The 22,313-nt window shown below is 40.5% G+C and overlaps 1 protein-coding gene across 13 annotated transcripts in view; it reads right to left on the reverse strand.

The window, feature by feature from the left end:
- The window catches only part of ATP2B2 (ATPase plasma membrane Ca2+ transporting 2), a 308,443-nt gene that overhangs the window by 36,923 nt on the left and 249,207 nt on the right, over positions 1–22,313 (reverse strand). For all 13 annotated transcript variants that reach the window (XM_061357888.1, XM_061357902.1, XM_061357894.1 and 10 more), the window contains 6 exons: positions 19,629–19,870; positions 18,831–19,065; positions 13,303–13,482; positions 11,561–11,648; positions 3,665–3,771; positions 2,762–2,953 (listed from right to left, as the gene is read on the reverse strand). In XM_061357888.1, the coding sequence (XP_061213872.1) occupies positions 2,762–2,953; positions 3,665–3,771; positions 11,561–11,648; positions 13,303–13,482; positions 18,831–19,065; positions 19,629–19,870 (1,044 nt within the window). The remainder of the gene's footprint in view (positions 1–2,761; positions 2,954–3,664; positions 3,772–11,560; positions 11,649–13,302; positions 13,483–18,830; positions 19,066–19,628; positions 19,871–22,313) is intronic.

A 22,313-nucleotide genomic window follows, 5' to 3' on the forward strand; every position in this document is an offset into this window, starting at 1 on the left:
TTGTTAATAACTTAAAACATTTCAGTCAAGCTTGTAATTTAAGACCTGTGTACAGTTTTGCAGACTTAGGTCTTTTTTGCTATATTCATGCATTTTGAGATAGAGCTATTTTCAGAGCAACCACAGAGCACAGTGATGTACATGTTCTCACAGGTAGTTTTTAGTAAAGCTTATGAGCCAAACAAACATAATGCCCTTTCTCTGGCTAGAGCCTTTGGGTCAAAGCCAACATAATGATCTCCACTCATAAGGAGAGACAGAACTGAGAGCTGCTTGAGATGATCAGTGGTGAGGTCTTCGAGCATAAACAGAACTACAATGGAAGTAACTGCTGCCCTTTTGCTACAATTAAAATTTTAGCTTCTTTGCACCTCTCTGTTGGATTTGCATTTTTAGTGCCAAATTAAGAAACTACATGAGAATCTTATCTGGACAGAAATACAGGAATTCTAGGAGGTGTACATTAAAAGCCTTTAAACAGGGACTACAGACTAGACAGGCTCAACGATGGTCTTACAGACCATTAGGGCAATATAAAGACACTGGTCCTGATCCAAGGCCTACTAGAAGACAGTGAAATTATTCAAAGGATAAAGAAAGCCCTGGAATGAAAAGTCTGCAATGTTTATGCACTTAGACTAGATAGAAAATAGTCTTTACACTGTAATGTTTAACCTCTTAAGAGAATAAACCAGATTATCCCTCAATTAACAAATGGAATATATTACCCTTCATGTTTTCATCAAGCAACTGAAAAAGTGCTAGGCATCAACAACAACAAAAATGACCTTAAATAAATGTTAGGAGGCAGTAACTGAATGTCTATAAGACAGGGTCTTAAAAGGAATCACTCACAGCAGGCCCAGTCACGGCATTCTCAACACTCTTCTCTATATTGCTTTGTACCACTGATAAAAATCCAGGAGGACTGACCTTCCACAGTTTCAGTCCTTATTCCAATACCGTAATCAATACAATAATCACTTTACAGCTAAGCATTTTCTCAATATGCTTCTAAATAGTTCCAAGGGGAAAGTTATCCAACTTCTGTCACCAGGTGAGGAATTCTGTGGCACAGAGCAGCTCAGCTGTGACACCCAGGCATCAGCAGGGCCTGAGGGCAGCGGGGGAGCTAGCACTTGGCAGCTTACAATTTTGACTTTTTGGAAAACAAGTGAATTCAGGTGTCAGCGCGCTCTCTGAACAGGATAAAATAGTTACTGCATTTGTTAAGATTGCTTCCACTTCCTTCAAAACCAGCCTTTTTGCATGTCTCAAACTCCCAGCACTATCCTTATGCTCACTCAGTGGGGCAGCTGATGGGTGACAGTCCCATCCACCCAGCCACTGCATGGCGCTAGCAGAAGCTGAAGCTTGCTCACATGCCTCTATGTGTCAGTCAAGGCTTAGGAGAAGTTTGACCTCATGGTTTTGTAAAGGTACCTGGGTTTCAGGTTTCAAGTATCAATTCCATGATTACAATGTAAGTTTACCCTGGAACAGAGCTAATGACTTATTCATTGTTTTGCTCGTGTGCATGAGGTGAAGTGTACCCACAAAAACAGGCCTGTGCATCTGCACGATGCACAAGGGAGGGAAGAGGCAGCTTCCCCATTGTGTCTCCATTAGAGGAGGCAGTTTGTAACAGCACCTGTCTGCAGCATCACAACGACACTTTAACTTAGGGAGGGACATCACTAAAACCTGCATGTTGTGCTTTATGCTCCATTAGAAAAACCTACTGTACTAAATACATCTTCTTTTCCTTCTAGGGAAAATAAAACTACACTTTATTAGTCAAAAAGTAGTAATTTAAAGAGGGAAAAAACTGTGGTTTACTTCCACAGAATCACAGAATCCCAAGGGTTGGAAGGGACCTCAAGAGATCATCTGGTCCAACCCCCCCTGCAAGAGCAAGGTAACCTAGAGTACATCACACAGGAACTTGTCCAGGCGGGCCTTGAATATCTCCAATGTGGGAGACTCCACAACCCCCCTGGGCAACCTGTTCCAGTGCTCTGTCACTCTCACAGTAAAGAAGTTCTTCCTGATGTTAATGTGGAACCTTCTATGCTCCAGTTTACACCCATTGCCCCTTGTCCTATCACACATACTTTTTGTAAAAGATGTAGACACACTGCAAGTACACCGGGATTGCACTGGGGGATTAACGTAAAGGGAGAAAAAGAAATAAAAGTCCAACTGCATGTGGCATTTAACTGGTTTGTCATTTGCACCTGAAATTAAAAGGGACTGCCTGAAAGCAACAATGTTTTTATCAGTCAAAAAGCCTCCCCTGCTGGGATTACATCTGTGTGTCAGAACTGCTCTCCTGAAAATAATAATAATCCCATTCCATAATCCATCAAAAATATACATTTCATAGTGAAATGTTCTGAGAGGAAAAGGCAAAGTCACATAACTTTGTCCTTCCAACCCGACATTTTCTGTCCATCATCACAAGGTTCAGTCATGACGATAATATGTAATCAAACCCAGAGCGCTATATGGAAGCAGCAGAAAAATTAGCCGTTCTTAAAAGTAATCTGCTTCCAAGAGAAGACAAATTAGTTCACTTCCTTACATGAACTGCTATTTAACATTTAGCAGCTTGATCCTAAATACACTCTTAATGCTCAGAAGAATTTCAGACGGTGGACTTTCTGTTTTGCAAAGTGGGAATAAAATGTAAGCCACTGTTACTTAAGAATGAAAAGTTATCTCGATACGATTTGACCCCATACTTTTAGCAACAGCTCACCTGGGTAATGCATGCTCCAGTGAAAGCCACAATGACAGCCACAATGTTAACAGTGAGCTGGAACTGCAGGAACTTGGAGATACTGTCATAGACATTGCGTCCCCACATTACAGCCTTCACAATGCTACTGAAGTTGTCATCTGTCAGGATGATGTCTGAGGCTTCCTTTGCCACATCTGTTCCAGCAATACCCTGCAAAAATTAATTGTGACTAAAATTACCTCCTAGAAAGCACAGAGACAGTTAGAATACAGATCTTCATGCTCATTCTAAGTCCACAGTTATGCAGAGAGTTCCCAGCATAGTAACAGGAAATGCTGAATATATTCTGCATTTTCTGTTCACTAGGAAGTTTGCTAATGTGGCCTATTTTTGAAAGTGAGTAAGGGCACAGAAGAGGGGATTGATAGCAATGGAGTTCATGTGATGATCGTTTTGAGTGGTTTAAATTACCAGCTTGATGACTACTGATCTTCTGAGTTATTTTTATCATTGATTATATCTTATTAATATACATGAACAGAATTGCTAACAAAAATTAGTTATGTATATAAATATATAGCCTAGTATATTAATGACTTCTGAGTCAGAGTACACTGGGAAGCCATCTTTACACTTAATGATGGATTTTATCAAAGTGAAATAGTGCTCCACTGTTGTGGAGAAAATAGTTCAGTCTTTCTGTGTTGGAAGAGGATTCTGCACATGGCCAATAATTACCTTAGACAAAATACTGGAAAAGTAACAAAACACAGTAAATGAAAGGATTCAGAAACAACATAATTCACCCTCTCCAATAACTAAATAATAACCAAGCAACTTTCTCAGCATGTAATGAATGAAAAACCTCTTACAGCAAATCTATAATGACACAAACATCAATAAATATGCTCAGGATTATACCATTGCAAAGCCAACATCAGCTTTTTTAAGTGCTGGTCCATCGTTGGTTCCATCACCAGTCACAGCTACGACCTGCCTCTGCTCCGCCTGGGTGCTGTCAATAATACCTGCAAAACATGTGTGTGTGTATACATACACATATATATAAATGATTAGTAAGATAAAACTCCCCTCTAATAAACAGCAGGGCCTCTGTAACATAGACTGCGTAGTACCACACAAGTCTTACACACATCAGAAGAGTTGATTTTTTAGGGAAAATAACCCTGAAAGCTGTGTCATCACTACTGCACACTACCAGACATCACCACTAGAATTTACATGAGAAGTTCTGATCCTGCATCATCAAAACATCAACAAAACTTGCATAAAATTCAAAGGGAATGAAATCAGATCATTATGTTCTTTTAGAAGATTTCTACTATTTAAAATCATGTGTCACAGTAAACACATTTCAGCCCAGCACTCTGATTAAACATCAGTGGAAAGGATTTGCCAAAGACTTAAGTTTGTACTTAAAGCTCTCCTCAGCTGGCACTGAACTGCAGTATCTGCTTTACTGGGGCATCTTCTGGCAACCAGTTTGACCTAAAGCTAACATGCCATTGATGAATTATATTTAGCTGGAGCCAGTTTAGCATTTTAACAACTATGTTCAATTCTGCTAAATACTGATTAAGAAGATGTAAAATAATTCTTTAAATTCTGGAGCCAAATGTTTTAATAAATAGACATAATAAAAAATTCTGACATTAATTTTGTGATCATTTGAGAAAATAAAGCACTTTTCACTTCATGAATCAAGTTTCATACAGCTAGCCTGAAGGGAGTGTTTTCCACTTATGCAGATGATGAAAGTAAGGAAAAGAATAAAGAATTTTTCTAAGGCAACAGAAGCAGCTCTGGTTTTTGATAGGATGGGAATCTTTCACCACTCATATTTGTATTTCCATGTCAGAGCCCATTCAAACCTGAGTCTAGAATACAGGATTGGTGTGTAGGATACATCTCCAAATCAATCAGGTGGAGAAACGACAAAATGCCTTTTGCTGACGCATTTTGCACAAAGTCATAACCTCTAAAAGCAATTATCAAAACCTTCCCAGTGTGAAAAGCTTTCATTCTACTCTGGAATAAAATAACTCACATATCAGATACCTAAGCAGAAATAGGAAATTGCAGATTACAAAGCAATAGCTGCCTCTTGGCAAGGTTCAGGCTTATCGGGCACTCAGAAGATTGCAATGCAGCATGGAAGCAGGCAGTGCCCTGTGTTTTTCAGTCTTACAAAAAGAAGAAAAACCCCTGTTTGCCTTCCAATGGCAGGACAAACTCAGATAAATGGCACGTTATTCTGATAACATCTTATGATTAGAGCTTTCAATTTGTTAGGGTGATTTGTCTTTGGTATTACTAAATAAACAGGAACATCAGGTGCCATTACTGTTAAAAGCATTTATTTCGATCATCCCTTCTTGTTATTAACACATCTTTCGATGTTAAATTAATAGTTCAAGCTTTTTTTTTAAAAAAAAAGAGTTAAAATCTCTGACATGCTATAGTATTAACTGCTCCAAACAGGTAGATAACATCCTTTCACAACTGGATTCCAAATGGGAACACAACCCAAATCAAGCTGAAGAGGCTGTAACAAATGCCCTCCTATAAATAGCACTCTAAGGTCAATGACAGTACTACCAGCTGTCCTCAGCTAATTGCAAAGTAATTTACAGGGTTTAGTAGTTGTTCACAAGGTTTAGTAGTCATTTTTCTCTCTAAAATCAAACTGTGCAGCTGGGATAAAACCAGTATAGCAGGGGAATTCCTAAAACTTGGCAAAGCTTCCACCCTAAAAAGCTTTTGCCATTTCATTGGTCTGTTCCCTCATCGTAAGCTGTTGGGCCACGACTTCTTATATGCCAAAAAGGCTTTTATTGAATGGCCATGAGAATACACCTAGAACATAACATGCTTCACACATACTCTGCTGATGTGGCAGGAATCTGGGAGGAGTTGCATGGCTTGCATCGGGCATAGGGTTTTCAGAGCAAGCAGCTTGTTTCTGATGAGGGAAAAGCTGCTATTTAAAACAACTCTGTATAGCTATCAAGAGGAGCACTGTATGCACAAGCTTGCTAGAACAGGTACCAGCACTGAATACACAGGTGAATGTGAAATATATCCAGTACCTCCCACCTTCCTCCCATCTAACATTAATCAAAAAATTTCAAGGCTAATGTCAGTGTTACATGTACTATTACAGACAGCATTGGTAATTGTGAACAGTGCTCCACAGCTTCATGAAATTAGAACAGAAGAACATGGCTACACCACACATTTCTGCACCAACCATGTACCATAATGTGCTTCAGGTTACAGGGGAACCATGAAGGCATCAAGGCCTCCCACAAAGGTGCATTTAGTACCAACTACAGTGGCCTAAATGATATTTAGAGAGTAGAAAACTCCAGATTCAAGTGCAGTATACTTCCTGCTTCCTTTAAACTGGTCTTACGTTCTTCGCTTCAGGGAAGAGTTGCCTGAAGCTGACTTTTGACACTGTGGAACAGGTCAACTTCCTGAATTCTTCATAGGAATTTGAAGAAAAATGAATTTTAACATTTTCTTATAAATGAAAATTTAAAACCACTTGCAATTTATAACATGCTGATATTTAATTTCAGAATTTCAATTAATAAACTTTTATCTATATTTATTATCCCACTTAGTCTCATGGCATGTTCACATTAATTGGGCCATATATAATACCATCCTGTGCAATAATATGTGAAATATTTTATTAATTAAGGGTAATAAAAATCTTTTATTCTTTAAAGTTCTCTTTCTGCTTATTAATCCATCAGCTTTATATGAGAAAGGAATAGCTGTTTTCAGTATCACAGAAAAATAATTCCAGCCTAATTTAAACATATTGGAAGACACAGCTTCTTTAACAGATAAAGTGAATATTTACTATACCTTCTCATAAGAAGATGCTCTTTCCCATCAGTTCTCAACAGTTGCTTCCCATAGTATTTCAAGTAATGAAAATACTGAAGTATTTCAGCAATAGTATTATAAGGACACATCAGTATAAATTCTATGAACTTGCTATATATTGAAATAGGGTAAAAAGTGGAACTATACCAATGGGTGTCATAAACCCCATAAAAAACTGTATTTCAGTTGGATTGAGATATCAAACCTTTTCACTGCACTGAAACAGTTGCTGATGCTAAACTTTTTGTTTTCGATGTAGCTCTAGTTCAAAGCCATAAATACTTGAGACCAGCTGTCTGCCCAGTCCGCAGTGCTGAACCATGCCTTTGTCTAGTCCCTCAGCAGTAGTAAAAACAGAAATGCAAAATGAAAATGATCCATTAGCAGGGTGGGATTGTGCTATGTTAAGGAGAAAAAATATTCCCTCCAGCAGCTGTATGTCATTAAATATTAAATATAAAAAAGTTTACTTTGTGATGTGTGTTTTTACCCTAGAGCAGATAGAATACATCAAAGAAAAGAAAACCCTCTTGATCCCTCAAGTGTCTCAGAAAAATATAACATTTTAACAAGAGGCCCCAAACTAGTGAATATTTCAATAGTTTCTTGTAACTTTTAATGGCCCTTGGAGTATTACCAGCCAAAATTGCAGCATGATTTTCCACAGACTTGTTCTTGAGCTTTGGAAGACAACTTCCTTCTGCAAGTAATAGAGGAGCCGACAAGGAGAGGTGCCATGCTTGACCCCGTGCTCACTTACAGCGAAGGGCTCGTTGGAAATGTGATGCTCCAAGGCAGCCTTGGATGTAATGATCACGAGATGGTCGAGTTCGAGATCCTCAGGACAGTGAGAAGAGCGTGCAGCAAGCTCACTGCCTGGACTTCAAAAGAGCAGAATTTGGCCTCTTCAGGAACCTGCTTAATAAGGTTCCACGGGATATAGCCCTTGAGGGCAGGGGGGCCTAAGACTCTTGGTTGATAAGCTCAGGAGTGTTGCATCCTGACTAGAAGGAAGTGCAGCAGGAGGGCCAGGAGACCTTCTTAGATGGATAAGGAGCTGCTGAGGAAGCTACCAGGAGAACTGGCTACCCTGGATTTGGAGAAGGCTGAGGTTCTCAATGACTTCTTTGCCTCAGTCTTCACTGGCAAAGTCTCTGACCACACCACCCAAGTCCTGGAAGGCAGACGCAGGGACTGTGAGAATGAAGACCTTGGGCCCACTGTAGGAGAGGAACTGGTTCGAGACCATCTTAAAAAACCAGACTGTGCATAAGTCCATGGGTCCTGATGAAATCCATCTGCGGGTCCTGAAGGAGCTGGCGAATGAAGTTGCTAAGCAACTGGCCATCATATTTGAAAAATCATGGCAGCCAGGTGAAGCTCCCAATGACTGGAAAAAGGGAAATATAACCTCCATTTTCAAGAAGGGGAAAATGGATGACCTGGGGAATTACAGACCAGTCAGTCTCACCTCTGTGCCTGGCAAAATCTTGGAGCAGATTCTCCTGGAAGGCATGCTAAGGCACATGAAAAACAACAAGGTGCTTGGTGACAGCCAGCATGGCTTCACTAAGGGGAAATCCTGCCTGACCAATTTGGTGGCGTTCTATGATGGGGCTACAGAACTGATGGACAGCGGTAAAGCAGTTGATGTCATCTACCTGGACTTGTGTAAAGTGTTCGACGCTGTTCCACATGACATTCTTGTCTCTAAACTGGGGAGACATCAATTTGATGGATGGACCACTCGGTGGATAAAGAACTGGCTGGATGGCTGCACACAAAGAGTTGTGGTCAATGGCTCAATGTCCAGCTGGAGACCAGTAACGAGTGGTGTCCCTCAGGGATCGGTGTTGGGACCGGTCTTGTTTAACACCTTTGTTGGTGACATGGACACTGGGATTGAGTGCGCCCTCAGCAAGTTTGCCGATGACACCAAGCTGTGTGGTTCAGTTGATCCGCTGGAGGGAAGGAATGCCATCCAGAGGGACCTTGACACGCTTGTGAGCTGGGCTGATGCCAACCTCATGAAGTTTAACCATGTCAAGGGCAAGGTCCTACACCTGGGTCGGAGCAATCCCAGACACAGCTACAGGCTGGGCGGAGAAGAAATTCAGAGCAGCCCTGCAGAGAAGGACTTGGGGGTGCTGGTCGATGAGAAAATGAACATGAGCCGGCTTCAGTGTGTGCTTGCAGCCCAGAAACCATCCATATCCTGGGCTGCATCAAAAGGAGCGTGACCAGCAGGTCGAAGGAGGAGATCCTGCCCCTCTACTCTGCTCTTGTGAGACCTCACTTGGAGTACTGTGTGCAGTTCTGGTGTCCTCAACATAAAAAGGACATGGAACTGTTGGAACAAGTCCAGAGGAGGCCACGAGGATGATCAGGGGACTGGAGCACCTCCCATATGAAGATAGGCTGAGAAAGTTGGGGCTGTTCAGCCTGGAGAAGAGAAGGCTGCATGGAGACTTCATAGCAGCCTTCCAGTATCTGAAGGGAGCCTGTAAGGATGCTGGGGAGGGACTCTTCATTCGGGACTGTAGTGACAGGACAAGGGGTAATGGGTTAAAACTTAAACAGGGGAAGTTTAGATTGGATATAAGGATGAAGTTCTTTACTGTAAGGGTGGTGAAGCACTGGAGTGGGTTGCCCGGGGAAGTTGTGAATGCTCCATCCATGGTGGTGTTCAAGGCTAGGTTGGACAGAGATGAGATGGTTTAATATGAGGCGTCCCTGCCCACGCAGGGGGTTTGGAACTGGATGATCTTAAGGTCCTTTCCAACCCTAACTATTCTGTGATTCTATTTGTTAGATACTTAATCGCTCTAGCATTTTTACTTGACACATCTTCAAAACATTAATTGTATGTATATTAGTTGCATATGGCATTCAGTAGTAGTTAAGTATCTCTTGGATTGTTGCTTGGTTTTGTTCAGCTCTATTTCATTTATTTCATTTTTCCTGGCAAAGGTTTTATTTTCATCTTAAGGGAAATCCTGACTGATTCAAATGAGGACTCTCAAGTGACTTATTTAATCCACTTGATGAAACACAAATTGTTGTGTGTTTCGGAAACAAATAAACTATTAGGCTGTACAAGTCGTGTCCTTCAACACTATACAACAGTCTTTTCAATGCTCTATGGAAATGAGTAGACTCCAACTAACTTGATGTCGTTTTAATACTGACCTATGGAGTTAATATTTCTGTGGTCCAACCCAGTGGTCTCCAAACCTTTTCAATCATGACCGCCTATGGCAAAATCTTTCTGAGCACATACCCCAAAATATGTGATTTATTTATAAATTATGCATATGTAATACTGTACCAATATATTTATGTACATTATAAAACATACATTAGAAAAGGATTAGACAGAGATGAAATAAATAGTGTCTAAAAAATAATCTATTTAATAATGGCAAAAAATATGTTCTTCCTGCATCCCAGTGGATTGTCCCTGATGCGCATGCATCCCACTTCAAGACCACTAATCTAAACAGTAGCTGGAGGGGGTGGGTAACAGCAGGATGCCCCCAGCTGCCCCATCTTGTGCACCGTACCAAGGCTTACCAGATTTCTCTGGAATGACCCATGCTTCCAGAGTTCCTCATATACACTGATCTCAAAGCCAAAGAAACCTACTGAGCCAATCTGCAAAATCACAATGGAACTTTAGCTCCAAAAGCATGTAAACATTAAAAGAAAAAATTACATACTGCTCAAAAGTTTTTATCAATCACGTATGGGGTCATATCAATAAAACTTTGCCATATCAAAAGGATCTCCTACCTAAATGTGAATTATTTAAGGAGCCAACCAGCTGATAACTTCTAACTGATAAGCTGGATCTTACCCCGAATGTCAGCTCCTGCAAGAATTGCTAAGTTGGGTCTCCCCAGACTTTTTAGGGCCTTAGCAAAATAATCTGGTTCTTTCTTCATCAGGAAGCCAGCAAACACCATCTGCTGCCAGGGCTTCTGCCTGCACCAGCCCCCCAGCTTAGAATGGCCAGAAATGACGTTATTCCTAATCAAAAATTAGCTGATTTCATCAGCTGTCTTTTAAGTGTGAACTTCAAGGTCAACAGAGTAAGATTTCAAGTCATCAAGAAGTGAGTAACAGATAGGAAAAAGGCTTTATAAAGAAAATCGTTAACAAATCCCTCTTTTATAGGAGCATTCCATCTGCAGTGTTGTAAGAAAACATCATTTGTGTGGTGCAGTCTGAGCAAAAACAGACTAAAAATACAGCCAGAAATATAAAGGAAGCCAATGCATCTCATAGCATGAGTGAGCCTATAGGAAAATGGTCTAGGCTTAAAAAGCCCATCTCTATTCATGTAATGATATAAAGGGCAGTGCCAAGTTTCACCATCTCCAATAACTGCTATTGTAACATGAAAAGTGTTTTATCTTGGAATACTCATTAAAAATAATTGTCAGAGATGAGATGTGCTTGAGTGACTTGAGATTTTTCTTGTTTTCTTCATAAAGAGGTATAGGCGAAGAATACAAAAATCTATGCCCCCTCTTGTTTCATATGAATAACTAAGTAATATTTTCTTTCTGACCATCAAATACACATTTTCCCTTCCCAGCTACAGCCTCATTCTAGTCCAGTTAAAAGTCACAAGACAAATATGAGCTTGGTATTTCTGTTATTCATGGCAACCAGTTTCCTGTTCTTTTCCATTTGAAGACTCGGGTAGAACACAAACACAAGAGACTTGGTTACTGAGAACACTTCCTTGCATTGTGTATAAATGTGCAATTAAAGCTAAGAACTCGGCTATATTTGTAACAGGAGAATTTTCACAACGCAGATGATGTGCTGAGCATACTTCAGTACCTTTGGCATTAGTTTCCACACACACATAAAGCAGCCAGCACGCACCTTTGACCAAAGTGTGTTTGTCAGTGGGAGATGAGCGAGCAAGCACCCGAAGCTTTGGCCAGATTTTGTCGATCCGTTCTTGCTCAATCTGGAGGGGGGGGGACACAAAAAAAAAAACCCAGAACAGTAGAACTGTTAGCATGTGATTAGCAACATGCAAACTACATTTATGCCTGTGTGGCAGCTGATTTGCTTCACTGCCCTGGTCTGCAAGTTTACTCCAAAAGCACAGAAAAATTACAAGAGCCATCAAAACTGCAAATGAAGAAAAGGTGAAAACAGGCAGTTTACTACTGTCAAAGCTCAGATGTTGGCTAATGTCAGTATATTTGCCACAGTACCTAAATAGCTTTTCTTATCATCTTTATGGATTAATTCCACTCTGTATCATGACTCTAGATAGAGGATGTTGAGAAGTAGAAGAGTGTTATTCTATTCTAGTTTTGAATCCAAATCCTTCACTCCGTTTTGACACCAATAATGGCAGAATTTTCTCTGTATACCAATATAGCAAGTACAAGCCTGCTGCATATACTAACATTCCCAGGATTCCATCAACCAATGCAAGGAATAAATGACTATGTCCATTCATTAGTGATAGACTCAAAGGGACATCACAGTGTTTGCTTTTTTAAAGCTGACATCAATAAACTGTCTGTTCGCTTCATCTTTTATGAGGAGTTAAAAATCTTTCAAAGAATACACCAAGTTATGCAAATGGTTAGAGTGAGTGGACGACAGGATGACCATGAGCTGACACTGTGCCCTTGTGGCCAAGAAGGCCAATGGCATCCTGGGGTGTATTAGAAGGGGGGTGGTTAGTAGGTCGAGAGAGGTCCTTCTTCCCCTCTACTCTGCCCTGGTGAGACCTCATCTGGAATATTGTGTCCAGTTCTGGGCCCCTCAGTTTAGGAAGGACAGGGACCTGCTGGAGAGAGTCCAGCGCAGGGCAACTAAGATGATTAAGGGAGTGGAGCATCTCCCTTATGAGGAAAGACTGAGGGAGCTGGGTCTCTATAGTTTGGAGAAGAGGAGATTGAGGGGTGACCTTATTAGTGTATATAAATATATAAACGGGGAGCGTCACGAGGATGGAGCCAGGCTCTTCTCAGTGGCAAACAATGATAGGACAAGGGGCAATGGGTACAAACTGGAATACAAGAGGTTCCACTTAAAACTTGAGAAGAAACTTCTCAGTGAGGGTGACAGAACACTGGAACAGGCTGCCCAGGGAGGTTGTGGAGTCTCCTTCTCTGGAGACATTCAAAACCCGCCTGGACATGTTCCTGTGTAACCTTATCTAGGTGTTCCTGCTCCGGCAGGGGGATTGGACTAGATGATCTTTTGAGGTCCCTTCCAATCTCTAACATACTGTGATACTGTGACTGTGATATAGAAGTACATTGGATAAACTGCTATAAAATAATGGGAGGAGCTGGTTCTCAGTACATTGCAATTCTATGAGAGATCTGCAAACTGCTGTTGAGTTCCTTCTCTTTGCTAACAAACCTGCTTTAAGGTGCTTAGTTTGATTTCTTGTAGACTTGTGCTATGGTTCTAAACAGCACTGAATTAGGCTGGCACTAAGCCGAAAGTGGCTCTGCACAAAGAGAAAGTGGCCACATTTTCAGTGGTATTCTGAATTACAGAAGGCTAGCAAGTAGAAAGAAGTAGCAACCTTTCCAAGTAGCCTTTACTGATATGAGGTATACTGTATACAAGGTATTTAGTATATGAATTACCTCTCCTTTCTCGTTTCGGATCCTTCTGTTGAACTCTTTCCCTTCAAGGCAGAGGAAGTCTTCTCCTGGATGAATGATTCCACATTTTATGGCAATGGCACGTGCTGTGTTGATGTTGTCTCCAGTGACCATGCGGACTGTAATTCCAGCTCGCTGGCACTTTCTTATGGCTTCTGGGACCTACAAAAGCAATATAACAGGAGAGAAAATTCCTAGGTAAGAGATAAAGTTTAAGTCATTCTGTTTCTAAATCAGAATATTTTAAGGCTAGGAAATTCATGAAGGAAAAAGTGAAATCATACAGTTTATGGCATATTATAGCTATCTGACTATTACAGAATTGAAGTTATGCCACAGGCGAGACAAGTCTTGTGCTGAGGAGCACGCAAACCTTTTTAAGACAAGCTGCCTAAAGCTTCTCCTGACTTTACTAAAAAGGAGTGCTCTGCAGCTTTTCTGACTTTTAGCATCAGGCAGAGCATGCTGTACACCTCAAGAACAGCCTAGACAGATACCTTCAGCATACCCCCACTTCTCTGAATTTCATTTGTACCTAGAAAAGCCTAAGAGCATCCCAGGACTCCTAATGAAGGCAGAAACCCTTCCCAGAACTAGTGAAAATGAACTCCCTTACTACAGCACATAGCAAGGAACAGACATAAAGCATTTCTAGGTTGCACTGGTTCTTACATGTGGGGCAGTGGAGAGGTATGAGAAGTAGGCAAATGACACTCAAGAGAGGAAAAAGATTTCCTAAAGATAAGCATGACTTAGACAAGCATTTCAACATTAGGCAGTGATCCTAAGTAAAGCTCCAGGAAATTTGAAGCTTATCCCTCAAACTAAAACAGCTCCAAAGACCCAGCCCTAGATGCTTGCTCTGCAATGTTGCCTAACACTCTCAATCTATGTAATTCATACATAAATCATACTTGCATAAATTCCCCAAGTACATAGCTGACCACTGACTGCAAACTGCTGCTGTATGACAGCTGAGCTCCTTTAGTAGAGTTATGTAAAGTAACAGGATTGTCTGACTGTGATGAGTTATGTCAGCAACCATGTATACAGAGAGCTGTTGATTTCCTACATAAACTAATAAGCAAAGGATATGATTATGAAAGAAATTTTATCGTGTTTATTGAAAACTAAGAAATAAAACCAGCACTGCGCCCCCAAACAACAAAAAAAAACCCAAAACCCCAAACCAAAAACCCCACAAGAAAACCCAACAAAAAGCCCCAAAATAACAAAGAATTAAAGAAAGGGTTATCAAAATGATATTACTGGCTACAAGAGCAAAGCCTCACTATATTCTACTACCAGTTCAGTGCAGTTTGGCGATCATAACCTCCATCGTAGATATAAGTGTATTGTAGAACTCTGTGCCAATTACAAGGGATTAATGTCACCCATTAGTACAGAAAACATTAAGAAAAAGGGCCACCATCTACAAGATTACCCTGTTACTTCTGTGCATCTCTAGATATTTTAATTTCCTCTATAGCTGCAATATGTGACACTGCCGAGGGCAGGGCATTGTCTTTTGCATGACAACCACTGCTCTGATCCAGTGTGGCAAATGCTGGCCTTCTAATGATTCCATGGGGCCAGAGAGGCTATGTATCTCGGGCTGCACGTCAGACTGAAATTACACACCCTTAAACCATATTGTAGATAATGATTACTCTAATCAGTGAATACAATTTCACACCATGTTTCTGCATCTTTAATAAAGGCAGTTGCGAAGCTTCCATTTCCCCAAACGCCTCACTGAGCTAAGACCTAACTGAGGATCATACTAGTACTTGCCCCATGACTACAAAGAAAATCCCTCCACCCTGAGGCTGCATCCATACAATGTGCTGTTTGCAGAATGACTCTGTCAATACTGATGACAGAACCAACAGAAGAAATAAAGGACAGAGATTTATCTTCCCATTCTCCTATCTCTACTAACAGAATATTATTCCCACAAGTTGGATCCTAGAAACATTATTTGGACCTAAAGCCTTTTACCATTATGAACTAGACTTCTGCGGGGGGTATACAGTCTATGGGGACATTAAATCTATTGTTTAAGCAAATGACTCCTGATCTAGCCAGTTGCCACATTAATAACCCTGTCTATATCCCATTTGCCAATTTGGAATGCCCTTAGTAGCCACTTTAACTGTGGTGACTCTCAGGCATAGGATAGGACAGATTTAGATGACTTTCTGTAAAACCAGCACAGTGGATGAACCATGAAGGAGAAAATAAATTACAGTGCAAACAGAAAAAGGTTTAGTCAGAAAAAGTGCCAGTCCTATTACACAAGGTCATGGGAGGACAACCTAGTTTCCAAACCATCTCAAAATCAAATAGATCTAGAGATATAATTCTGTTTTCCTCTTCTCTCATTTTTTGGACAGCTGGTGGGTGGTAACTGATTTAATACTGTGTACAGTAATTACAGTGAAAATATTGTTCCTATTTTTTTATTGCTGTAAGGAAGAAAGAGTGTTGGCAGACTGAGTGGGCAGGGGAAGCACATATTTTCCATTAGTTCTGCAGAGCTTCAGTACACATTTTAAAATTCTCTGGTCTGCAAAGAAAAAACTCCTGGTGCATGCACACATGCATAAATTACCCAATGCAGGAATATCTATCAGAATCAGGTGGCAAATAAATAGGTGGCATTTGGAAGTGGTTTGTGTTCAGCTCCCAGAAATAACAGATTGTAGGTGTACATTGGCAAATCAGTATAAGTCAGTTCAGACTCATTAAAGTCAATCCAGAAAGACTGTCAAAATCAACAGAGAATCTCTACAGGAACAAGACATCATTCCATTTGTTCTCATATATTTATCAAAGAAAAAAACACATACACACACAAAGATGAATATTAAGCAGGTTCAGTGCTGCTGACATGGAATTAAGCTAGTGTCTGAATTAACCGAGGAATTATGCAGAAGTCATGGGTGTCCAGTGGTACACTCCCGATAAAGCTGTTCAGTTGCTGGATATCACTGTTGAATGATTAATCCAGATAGTTCCTTTTCTTGTACAGAAGGAAATGCAAGTGCAAGAAAGCTCCCAGCATTATCCTCAGAACAGAATGCAGAATTCTGAACTCATGCAAGCATGGCACCACTGACACTGCAGGGATTCCAAGGATGCACACCAGCACCGTGCCACAGGAGCTTAGTGGAAACAAGTAGGCTTCAATTTTGCATGTGTTAACTCCAGCAGTGATCTTAGGGAAAAGAAGAAAAGTGAGCCTCTCCCAAGAAAAATGTAAAGGGAAATGTTTAAGGGAAACTAAAGGCAACCAGGGTGGCGACACTGGATTGTTTCGTTGGATATACCTAATCTAACATTTGTGTCAGAACAAATTCTGATATCCATGGGAATAATAACAAAGCAGCAGGTATAGTAATAGTTCTATTTTTTTATATTCTTCTTCCTTACAGAAGGCATTTAGAATGTGGTGTCTAGTCGTGACTCTGTTTAATAAGTGGGCTTAATTCTGGCAAAATACTAAGACCCCTTATAACAAACAGCTCAACATCTTACTATTTGCCTCTACAATGAGGATTTCACCACTGTGATATATGTATAGTATGATATTCCCACTAAGTCAGATAGTGGCCCAGATCTAGCCAGTTTGTCTGAAATTTACTGGGTTATGCTGACTTGGGTTGGTTTTTTTGTTCCTTCCTTTCTCCTCAGGCACTGCTACAATTTTCTATCCATGTATGGTGTAATAATAAATTAAACATTGTTTTAAAAGTTCTCATGACATTATTACCACTTAAAAACAGCAAGGGGGGGGGGGGGGGGAGAGAAGAAAAGGCAAAACCCAAAGCCCCAAAAACCACTGTCCAATATTTGGTAAAATTTTGAAATAATAAACATTTTACCATGTGTCTTGCAACAAAGTAAGAAGTGTTACCGCATAGTCTGGTGCTCAACTACAAGAAATTCAATACATTATTCACATAATTATCTAGAAATAAAGTGCTTTCCTGCCTTCACCTTCTTTGATCCTTTACACGGAAGTCAGAATTGACCTCTTTATTTTTAGCGACGTTACTCATTTTTACCTCAAGCTCCTAAGCAATTATTCCCTATGAGAGGAGAGTGGTTCTCTTCTAAAACATCGTCATCATAATCTCATGACTGGATAGTTTGCAGCTATTTTCAATAATGAGTGCAAATCCCTCATTATTTGGATAATATGCTACCCATCCCCTCAGTCTGTCACACACACACAACCTGACCTACAGCTATTTTCTCACATGGACCATGAACCAGTTTGGAGGGAAAGAGGATTGAGTCACAGCTCCAGTGGTCACTGGCACTTAGAAACTTTCTGGGTGAAATATAGGTGAGCTAGAACATGAAGGGATTGCTGCAGGCAGAGCATTTTAAGGTTTTTAAACAGTTTTAGGTGTTCAGTGTCAGGTGTAGGGACAGATGGGTTAGCAGCAAGAGACCATCTGACAACAGATAAAGTGAATGCTATGTATATGATGGTTGTAGAGATAAGAAGTTTATTGTAGAGTCTGCACCTAAGCAAGATTTACTCTACATTATAACAGAAAGTAGTTATGCAGTTGGTAACTGTAGCTGTAATGTTAGTTTCCAAAGTTACAAGTCAAAAGAGTGTACTTTATAAAGGACTCCGGGAAATAAATCTGAGCTTCTCCAAGCAACCTGTGCTAGTGTCTCACTACCCTCACAGTGAAGAATTGCTTCCTAATGTCTAATCTGAATCTTCCCTCTGTGAGTTTAAAGCCATTCCCACTTGTCCTCTCACTACAGGCCCTTATCAAAAGCCACTCTCCAGATTTCTTGTCAGCCCCAAAATCTTGTAAGTGCAGTAGCAGGCACATGCTTCCGGTATGCACAGCCAATGCTGATTGTCTCAGTTAAGTGGAAATTTTAGTCGTACTTGTACAAGCCATTGAAGTAGAGTAGCCATGAAACCTGCAGCCTTTCCACAGCTATTTCCATAGTCCTAATAAACTAAAAACAGTTTTCCTGAGTAGCCACCGGTTACAACCTTAAAAAGTGGCAACTGTTAAATAGGCTCCAAGCCTGCATGCAACTTCTGTAGAAAGCGAGCCCACTGCAGTGAAAATCACAGAATCACACAAACATGGCAATTCTAATAACTGCATGTCTTTACTGTCAGAGTTGCACATCACTGCATTACTTAAAGGAAAATTCTTTAATACCTGGGAGCATAATAAGACTTCTGCCGAATACTACACATGGAGAGAAGGTTAAGTCATCTCAATGCTGTCATTCAAAACACCCTATCTTGCTTTATTTAAACGTTGGTTGATTAATAGTTGATTTTTATCAGGTTAATTATTCTACTTATTATCAAGAAAAGTCTATTTCTAAAGTTCACTTCCACCTTCTTTGACAGAGCTAATTAAAATTGAAATAAAAGATAAAACCTGCAAGAAACCAGTAGCTTCTTGGCTAATGTTCAGCTCTCTGAGAAATGCTTTAGAACATAAGAATCAATATACCTCTGGCCTTACTGGGTCTTCAATGCCAACAACACAAATGCAAGTCAGGTCAGACAATATGTCATTTTCGTTGTCCCAGTCAGGCTCTGGGCTGCTGCTGAAGTCTCGGAACGCAACACAGATGGTTCTCAGCCCATCGCAGGCCATGGGTTCTATCACTTTCTTCACCATTTCATCTCGGTCGCGGGGTCTGAAGATCCGAGGTTCACCAGCAGCATTAAGGATCCTGGAACATCTGTTTGATTTGAGAAAATACATAAGTTGACTGTGTATTTGCACGACTGCTGACAGGTATTTCCTTGTATGAGCATGTTTCATGTTTCTTTTTTTGATGGCAAGATTTGAATTTCCAGTCTAAACATCTACATTAAACAAGAAGATTCACTACTGAACTGTCAGAGAGATTTTGTTTGCAACTTATTACAAAGAAACCAAGAGCCCTTCAGCCATTATTTCCTCAATAACCATGTAATTAATGAGTTGACAACTGACAATGAAATTGAAAAATCCTTATTTTCCAAAGGGGCTGAACATAAACCATCCATCTGTGCACTGTTGAATGCAGACCCAAATCTTTGGCTAGCCAGTGGTAAAAAAAATGAGCCAAAGAGTCTTGCAAGAGTAAGCACTTAAAAAAAATATATTTAGAAAACAACAGTAACAGGTTATACTCCTATAGTGTGTCATATTTCTGCTGTAAGTAGCAAGTTCCCAGGACCAAAATTCTCCCATTGTCTTATCGGTGTCAGAACACTTTGCCTTTTGGAAAAACACACCAACTAACCCACTGGAACTTACTTCTTCAGCACAATTTCAGAGGCTCCTTTGCTGTACATTCGGAAACTGCCATCTGGCATTTTAATGACAGTACTCATTGACTTTCTCACAGAGTTGAAGGTGTAAACTTTATAGAGCTTCTCCTCGGGGATGAGGTTTCGAACAGGCTCATAATCCTGCTTTAAATCCAGGACAAATCCCAAGAGACCACACTCTGTCTTATTGCCGACCTGGCGAGGCAGGCCACCCTCTTTCTCTGGTGGCTGAAGAGAAGGAAAAATCAGATATTAATTTCTCAACTGATAAGCAGTATAACACAGCTTCTGAACAATGAATGCAGAGTTGAAATGGACAGTTTAAGATCTGAAACTCGCTGCCACTAGCGTTCCAAGTTTTAAAAACCAGCAAAAAATCTCACAGAGCTATAACCAACTTAAAGCAGCTATTCTCACAATGAGGAACATTTCCCTAGCCAAATAGCTACATCTGGTATCTTGCATTTCTTCACTTTCAAATTAGCCATTGGCAGTTGAATATCTTGTGATGGTTAAAAATGAAGTTTAAGCTCAAAAAGAATTCAGAATAATTTGTCAAAACCAGGTGATTTCATTTTCTCACCTGCTTAGAATTACGTTGCTTTGCTGACTTTCATGGTTGTCTGCTGGTAACTCAGAACCACGCAGCCGCTTGCTCACTGCCCCTCCCTTCCTCCCCCCACTACCAGAGGGATGGGGAGGAAAATCAAAAGAACGTAACTCCCACGAGTTGAGATAAGAGCAGTCCAGTAACTAAGGTAAAACACAAACCACTGCTGCTGCCACCGATAATGATAAGGGGAATAACAAGGGGACAGAATACAACTGCTAACCACCCACTAACCGATACCCAGCCTGCCCAGAGCACTGATCTAGCACTTCCGGGTAACCGCCCCCAGTTTATACAGTGGGCATGACGTGCTGTGGTATGGAATACCTCTTTGGTCAGTTTGGGTCAGGTGTCCTGCCTCTGCTTCCTCCCGGCTTCCCCTCCTCCCTGACAGAGCATGAGGCTCACAAAGTCCTTGATTCGAGTAACCATTACTGAGCAACAACTAAAACCATCGGTGTTATCAGGGCTGTTCTCAGGCTGAAAGTCAAAAACACAGCACTGCACCAGCTACTAAGAAGGAGAAAAATGACTGCTACTGCTGAACCCAGGACAATGCTTAAAGAAAGATCTGTCCTTTTCTTCCTACCAGGCATTTTTTATGTAAAAATAAATCTATGTCTAATCATAACATCAAATTTCAGTGAAAAAGGTATTTCCAACAATCTATAAAATAATAGTTCTACAACTAAAAGTAGCTGTTTCTGCAATTACCGTATTTTAGTCTGCTGCTTCAGACAATAAATGCTTTCTATGTTAGAAAAAAATGGAGCAGATTACTCTACAATTAAAGAAGTGTTGCTTAAGCCAGGGCTAAACTATACTTAGGGGAACCAAAAGGAGAAGTGCTTTCAAAACTTTCATTTGCATGGAAAATAGATTTGACACAGGACAAGACTGTAAGTCATTTTTAATGAGGCTTCAGCTACTGCCTCAAATTTTGCAGAATTAGGACTGCAGGACAATAATCATAATCCATGTTTAATTCCACTAAAGACTTCAAAATTCAGTATACTTCAGAAATAGGATTCCTGAAGCAATGGAATTCCCTACACTGCCCCTCAGTGTGATGAGGGGTCACGTAGGGATTGATTAAAGTTGCATACCAGTAATCCTACTTAGATTTGAATTCTTGAAAAAATACAGCCACAAAAAGGGAAAAGGGGACCTTTAAATAAGTATCAATAAGTATGTATATATTGCAGATACCCACCAATTGCAGCTGGACTAGAAAATGAAAGTCAGATAGATAATAATAGACTGGTGTAGAACTGTGGCAAGCAAATAAACAGATTTTTCCTTCCATCACCAGGAAAATATATACCTGATGACAGATAGAGCCATGTAGTTTCTTTTTCAGAGAGAGGCATCTACGGTGAAGAACAGGTAATAATTTAATAGTAATAATAGGTAATTCGATAGGCTGTGGAAGTTGGGGCTGTTCAGCCTGGAGAAGAGAAGGCTGCGTGGAGACCTCATAGCAGCCTTCCAGTATCTGAAGGGGGACTATAGGGATGCTGGGGAGGGACTCTTCATTAGGGACTGTAGTGATAGGACAAGGGGTAATGGGTTAAAACTTAAACAGAGGAGGTTTAGATTGGATATAAAGTTCTTTACTGTAAGGGTGAGGAAGCACTGGAATGGGTTGCCCAGGGCAGTTGTGAATGCTCCATCCCTGGCAGTGTTCAAGGCCAGTTTGGACAGAGCCTTGGTGACATTGTTTAGTGTGGGGGTTGGCAGGGGGTTTGGAACTGGATGATCTTAAGGTCCTTTCCAATCCTAACTATTCTACGAGTCTATATAAAAATCTCTGTCTCAAAGAGATTTACCCTTCCAAAAAGAGTTGTAATATCTTACCTCTGTATAAGCCGTTATTTTTCCTGAGTTATATGGGTTGCATTTGTGTTGCTGTGACATTTTAGCCTTACTCCAGGGTCAATGTAAAATTCTGATAGTCGGTGAAGATGTTAGCGTATTAATTTTATTATATGCTATAACAACTTGCCCTGCTATAATCCAATTATACTATGATGTAACTTCTCCCTGGATTCTCAAATTCAC

The sequence above is a fragment of the Neopsephotus bourkii genome, unplaced genomic scaffold (genome assembly GCF_033783945.1).
Source record: "Neopsephotus bourkii isolate Nb327-2 ecotype Australia unplaced genomic scaffold, CSIRO-AGI_Nbou_v1 NB_923, whole genome shotgun sequence".
Lineage (NCBI taxonomy): Eukaryota > Metazoa > Chordata > Aves > Psittaciformes > Psittacidae > Neopsephotus > Neopsephotus bourkii.